General features: G+C 41.3%; 1 protein-coding gene across 1 annotated transcript in view; it reads left to right on the top strand.

The window, feature by feature from the left end:
• The first annotated feature begins 5715 nt into the window (after positions 1–5715).
• The window catches only part of KANK4 (KN motif and ankyrin repeat domains 4), a 38730-nt gene continuing 37671 nt past the window's right edge, over positions 5716–6774 (top strand). The window contains exon 1 of the mRNA XM_007959075.1: positions 5716–5731. Coding sequence (XP_007957266.1) covers positions 5716–5731 — 16 coding nt within the window. The remainder of the gene's footprint in view (positions 5732–6774) is intronic.

Below are 6774 nucleotides of genomic sequence, written 5' to 3'. Positions count from 1 at the left end.
AGAGGTGGTGGGTGCTTTGGGAGGAACGGTTGGTAAAAGGGCTGGAGGGAGGCAGCATGTTTGGCCTTGCAGTAATAGGCCTTGGGTTACTACTGTCTTCCTCTTGTGAGATTAGAGGAGGTCAGTACATGTGGCCTCCTTGCCGTTTTTACAGTTGGTGTCAGTTGGTGTCAGTTGTTAGCAGCTTCTATGGGAAAAAAATAATTGAATGATGCAAGAAGCCTCAAAAGAAGATGGGAAGAATACACAGAGCCATGGTACCAAAAAGAACCATTCAACATTCAGCCATTGCAGGAAGTAGCATATGACCAAGAACTGGTGATATTGCAGAAAGAAGTCCAAGTTGCACTCAAGGCATTGGAGAAAAACAAAGTTCCAGGAATAGACAGAATACCAACTGAGATGTTTCAACAGATGGATGCAATGCTGGAAAGGTTCTTGTATCTATGCCAAGAAATTTAGAAGACAGCTTCCTGGCCAGCTGACTGGAAGAGATCCATATATTTGCCCAAACCAAAGAAAAGTGATCCAACAGAAAGCAGAAATTATCAAACGATATCATTAATATCTCATGTAAATAAAATTTTGCTGAAGATAATTTAAAAATGGTTACAGCACTACATCAACAAAGATGTTCAAGCCAGAAATTCAAGCTAGATTCAGAAGAGGACATGGAATGAGGGATAACATTGCTAGTGTCAGATGGGTCTTGGCTGAAAGCAGAGAATCCCAGAAAAATGTTTACCTATATTTTATTGACTATGCAAAGGCATTCAGCTGTGTGGATCATAACAAATTATAAATAACATTGCAAAGAATTGGGATTCCAGAACACTGAATTGTGTTCATTTGAACAGATGCAGTATCAGATACTGTGTGGTTTGAAATCATGAAAGGTGTGAGTCAAGGTTGTATCCTTTCACCATACATATTCAATCTGTAGGCTTAACAAATAATCTGAGAATCTTGACTTTTTGAAGAATGGGACATCAGAATTGGAGGAAGACTCATTAACAGCCTTGCTTGCTGAAAGTGAAGAGAACTTGAAGTGCTTAATGAAGAATATCAAAGACTACAGTTTTCAGTATTGGTTACACCTCAACATAAAGGAAACAAAAATCCTCATAACTTGACCAATAAGCAACATCATGATAAGTGGGGAAAATATTGAAGTTTTGAAAGACTTAATTTTACTTGGATCCACAATCAACACCTATGGAAGCAGCAGTCAAGAAGCCAAATGAAATATGCATTAGGCACATCTGCTGCAAAAGACCTCTTTAAATTGTTAAAGAGCAAAGATGTCACTTTGAAGACTAAAGTGTGCCTAACCCAAGCCATGGTATTTTCAGTTGCCTCACATTGTGAAATCTGGATAATGAATGAGGACAATGAACAAGGAATACTGGAGAAGAATTAATTCCTCTGAATTGTGGTGTTGGTGAAGAATATTGAATATACCATGGACTGCCAGAAGAACAAACAAAGGTCTTGGAAGAAGTACAGCCAGAATGCTCTTTAGAAGCCAGCATGGTGAGACTTTGTCTCATGTACTTTGGACATGTTATCAGGAGGGACCATTTCCTGGAGAAGGAATCATGCTTGGTAAGGTAGGGGGAAAAAAAAAACACCTCACTGCCATTGAGTCAATTTTGACTCAGCAACCCCCATTGGGTTTCCAAGGCTGTAAATCTTTACAGAAGTAGAAGTAGATTGCCTTATCTTCCTTCAATGGAACATGGTAAGTTTGAGGGCCAGTCCAAAAGAAGGAGACATTCAAGGAGGTGGATTGACACAGTGGCTACAACAATGGGCTCAAGTGTAGCAAGGATTGTGAGGGTGGTGCAAAACTGAACAGTGTTTCATTCTGTTGTACATAGGCTTGCTATGAGTCAGAACCAACACAACGGCACCTAACAACAATAACATAAAGCAATTAGAGATGAATTACAACCAGTCCCCAGGTTACAAATGTCCAATTTACATACAACCCATAGTTATGAACCAACTTCTGTAAAGGCTATTATATTAAATATTCAAGGTGCATAATTTAGTTCAGTAACAAATGGCCACTACTTTGCAACATACATCAAAGCATCATTATTGTTGTTGTTGTTGTTATGTGCCATTGAGTCAGACCTGACCCATAGTGACCTCTCCTTGGGTTTCCAAGGCAGTATCACTACGGAAGTAGATCGCCCACTCTTCCTTCCAAGGAGTGGCTGGTGGGTTTGAACCACCAGCCTTCTGGTTAGCAGTCAAGTACCTTAGGCACTATGCTATATTATTACTATTGAATTATTAAGTTAAAAATGTTTTAGTGGATAGGGACTTTTCTGTAATATTTCTTTATGCATAGAAAGGTATACTATATACTGTATACTAAGACAGACATTTAACACTAACTGTACATAACTGTTAAGACTTAAGTACAAATTTGACTTAAAGATGGATATAAAAACACAACTTGTTTGTACTCAGGGGGGCTTCCTGTAAATGCCGAGCTGAGTAGAATTGAGTAATTTTTCAAAAAGTAATTTCACTCTGGTTTCAAATAATGCTTCAGAGGACAGGTGGGATTAAACTCGATCTTAAAGAGAGAATAGTGGGGGTAAGGGAAGGAATCAAATAGGCCAGGGAAGCTGGAGGCCAACAATAGCAAGCAATATTGAGAAAACAGGCTGGAGAATAGGAGCAAGGGACATGGTATAACAGAATAACAACAGTAACAGCTAACACTTAGCATGTTAGAGACTGTTCAGGGTGCTTTATGTATGTCATATCCACTTAACCATCTCAGAGGTCCTAGAAAGTAAATACTGTTGTTATTATCAATGTTTTCTCCATTTTCAGGTGAGTAAATTGAGGCACAATGAGGTTAAGTACTTTCCCCCAGATCATACAACTAGTAAGTGAACGAACTACCATTTGGCCCCAGGCATGCTGCCCCCAGAGTCTGTGCTCCAATCATTATTCTGTATTCCGTGCTCCTTCTCCCAGAGAAGCAGGCTTGGAGTCAGCCAGACCTGAGAGCAAACCCAACACTTGCTTGTTATGTGACCCAGGCCAGGTTGGTAAGCTTTCTCAGCCTCTGCCACCATATCTGAAAAATGGAGACAATAATAATCATCTTTTATTGTGAGGATTAAATGAGCTATTTGTATATGTCGAGTACCTTGAGCTCCACCTTTTGCTCAGTAATGTTATGGGGAGGCAGATGGAGAGGAGAAGGCTGTGATAATGGAGAGATGGACTGAGGGACTAAGCTTTGGGTTTGAGGACAGAGGCCACAGGAAAGAGGAATGGTGCTTATGGTGGAAAACCTGGAAACCCAGAGGAAGAAGAGCCTGGAACCTTCAGCACTGAGACCTGTGACACTGACACCACCCCTGGCACCATTTATAGTATGACACAAAAGGGATTTTTAAAACTGACCCCTTTTATATTGAAATACAACTCACAGGCACTTCCAAATTGACTTTTGAGTTTCAATCTGCTAACAGCTGAGCTATTGGGAAGGAAGGAAGAACTGCTTCTGCAGCTCTGTTCTCATAACCTTTTTCCTCCAGGCTTCACCTTGATGCTACTGAGCAGACTCATCTCTGATGGCCTCTCCTGCCTGCAAGCCCGTGGGAGACTCTCTGCCCACCCACTGCAGACCTGTGCTGCCTGCACTGAGATCCTCAGCAGGCTCCTTTGCCTTAAAAACTTCTCTTTATAACATTGCTTTGATCAAAGGCCACCCTCCCTCGCCCCAGGTTAGAAACTGTGTTTTTCCACTGTCTGCCTCCTTGAGGACCACATTCATCCTCCAAGACCATCCATCCTCAAGCCTTCTTTGTCCCCAACTTCTTCTCTTCTCCAGCTCTGGGCTTCCACCAAACTCAAGTGCTTGCTGGTCGAGACAAAGGATGCTTCTCCTTCTCTCTATGCCTTTACACCAGGTCCCTAGGTAATGCAAGCTGTTTGCACTGACTACCAGTCAAAAGGCTGGTGGTTCAAACCCATCCAGCAGTGCTGCAGAAGAAAGGCCCAGTCATCTGCTTCCATAAGGACAGCTGAGGAAATCCTGTGGAACATTTCTACTCTGTAACACATGGGGTCCCTGTGTTTGGAACTGGCTTGACAACAATGGGTTTGTTTCTTTGGTTTATGCCTTTGCTAGGTTGAAGCTGCTTCCAAGACTAGGGAAGTGCTTGTGTTGGCATTGCTTCTGCAAGGAGTGTCTGCTTATAGAAATTGTGCCTACCTTTCAGAGCTTCATGAGACCTGCATATAGAAAATGGTTTAGAGGAAGGAGTCAAGGCAGGAGGCGGGGCCACAGTTTTGAAGATACTCTCAGTGCTCACAGCAAAAGTTATACTAAAGTTTCTGTTTGGCAAACCTTCAGCTTTCTCTCCTGTTTGGCAGGCCTAATGTTTTCTAGACCTCTTCTCTTATTTACTAGTTGGCTCTCCTTTTTTCCATCCTCCCTTGTTAGGGGCTACCCTTCATCCTTCTCTTTCCCTTCATCTCCCCTACCTCTTCCCTCATCACTGGTCTACTTTTCTGCTCTGAAGTTTATTGTCTGGAACAATGGAATTCCTACAACAACCCTGTTTCTGCTGCTTAGGTGTCACAGATAATTCATTATTCAGGTGTGTGTGGAGTTATAATCAGAAAAAGCCAATTTTTCGGGGTGATTTTTTTTTTTTTTTAAAGGGCTGGAGTTAGTTTGTTTACCATTATGAAAAGGAGTCCTGAGAATGGGTTAAAACTTTGGGGAACATTTATGATCCAACCTCAAGGTACACTACTTCCGAGTAAGGACAATATTCTGCTTGAGTAGTCACTGATGTCTCCTGGCCACCTGGGATGGATTTGCCCTTGTTCTGCTTTCTGCTCGTGCTTAGAAATTACCTCTCCCTCTTAGTGCTGGCTCCTTGTCTGTACTTGCACCTGTCATCATCTTATGTTTGATTGGGATACCACCAATAATTTAGAGGTACTCTGATCCCAGCTTTTTACAAAATAAATTCTAATTCTCTGACCATTATGGAGCTAGGTATATTTCAGCTCTTGATACTATAGAGAAAGCACCATGCTGGTTTTCTGGTTCTAGCTCTTTCACTAATATGTTGAGAGGCCTTGGACAAGGCACTTAATTTCTGAGCCTCGGTTTCCTTATCTTCCAAGTGAGGGAAATGGACCAAATGCTTACTTCAGTGTCAGCTATGGCTAATATTACATGACGACACATCCAGAATTAGGCACTAGGAGCATATATAGGCTTTTAATCTACTGTGAGGACCTATGAGCTCATGGGCACTCCTGGAGGAAAGGCAGGGATGAGTGTCCTTTTACTGCCTGCTCTGTTTCCTCAAAGGAGCTCTGGTGGCATATGGTTAAAGCATTCAGCTGTTGACCAAAAGTTCAGTGGTTTGAACCAGCCAGCTACTCTGTGGGAGAAAGATAAGGTAGTTTTCTTCCATAATGATTTACAGCCTTAGAAACCCTATGGGGCAGTTTTACTCTTTCTGTCTCATAGGGTCACAATGAGTCAGAAAAGACTTGATGGCAGTGGGTTTGGTTTTCTGGTTTTATGTTTCCCCAATATTTATTCTAACTGATGAGACTCTCTCCTTTTCTCTATCCTTCTTCTAGAACATTCAGACAAACCCCACAGACTCACCGGATGAAGAGTGACTGAGAGACTAACGGTCAGCTTTCTTTAAGATGGAGAAAACAGATGGTATGTAGGCTGCTTTTTATTCCCTGGCTTAAAGTGAGCACTTGGGTTGGAAAGGGATTGTTACTATAAATCCTGGAAATAGGTGAAAGAAAGCCTACAAGAAGACATTCCTCAAATAGGCAGTGTTGGTAGGCCCAAAGCAGGTATTTCAGATATAAACAATAGAAGGCAGTAGAGAATAAGAATGTAGCCTTATATTCGATGTGTATATAATCTTCAGAGTGCTTTCTCATCCTATCCAAACACGTGTTACCCTTATTTTATAGGTGAGGAATTTGAGGTGTAGAGAACAAGCACAAAATGGTAAAAGAGCCTCCTTTCACACCTGGGTAACTCTACAAGTTATTTGCCTTCATTGAGTCTCAGTCCTCTCATGTATCAGTTAACTTTGCTGTGTAACAAACCATCCCAAAGTTTAATGATTTAAAATAACAGACATTTAATATTTCTCAAGAGATTATGGAATGGGAATTCCAGAACTCTTAATTGTGCTCATGAGGTACCTGTACATAGACCAGGAGGCTGTTGTTCAAACAGAACAAGGAGATACTTCATGGTTTAAAATCAGGAAGGGTGTGTGTCAGGGTTGTATCCTGTCACAATACTTACTCAATCTGTAGGCTGAGCAAATAATCTGAGAAGCTGGACAATATGAGGAAGAATGCAGCATCAGGATTGGAAGAAGACTCCTTAACAACCTGCAATACACAGATGACACAGCCTTGCTTATTGAAAGTGAAGATGATTTAAAATACTTACTGGTGAAGATTAAAGACTATACTGTGGATTATACCTCAACATACATAAAGAAAACAAAAATCCTCACAACTGGACCAATAAGCAGCATCATGATAAATGGAGAAAAGATTGAAGTTGTCAAAGATTTCATATTGGATCCACAGTCAGTACCAATGGAAGCAGCAGTCAAGACGTCAGACAACGTATTGCACTGGGCAAATCTGCTGCAAAAGATCTCTTTAAAATGCTGAAGAGTGAAGATGTCACTTTGAAGACTAAGGTGCACCTTACCCAGGCTATGGTAT

The sequence above is a fragment of the Orycteropus afer genome, unplaced genomic scaffold, assembly GCF_000298275.1.
Source record: "Orycteropus afer afer isolate SDZICR_OR568_19922 unplaced genomic scaffold, OryAfe1.0 scaffold00016, whole genome shotgun sequence".
NCBI lineage: Eukaryota > Metazoa > Chordata > Mammalia > Tubulidentata > Orycteropodidae > Orycteropus > Orycteropus afer.
The sequence above is the reverse complement of the archived record's forward strand: the minus strand, read 5'-3'. Positions and strand labels throughout refer to the sequence as shown.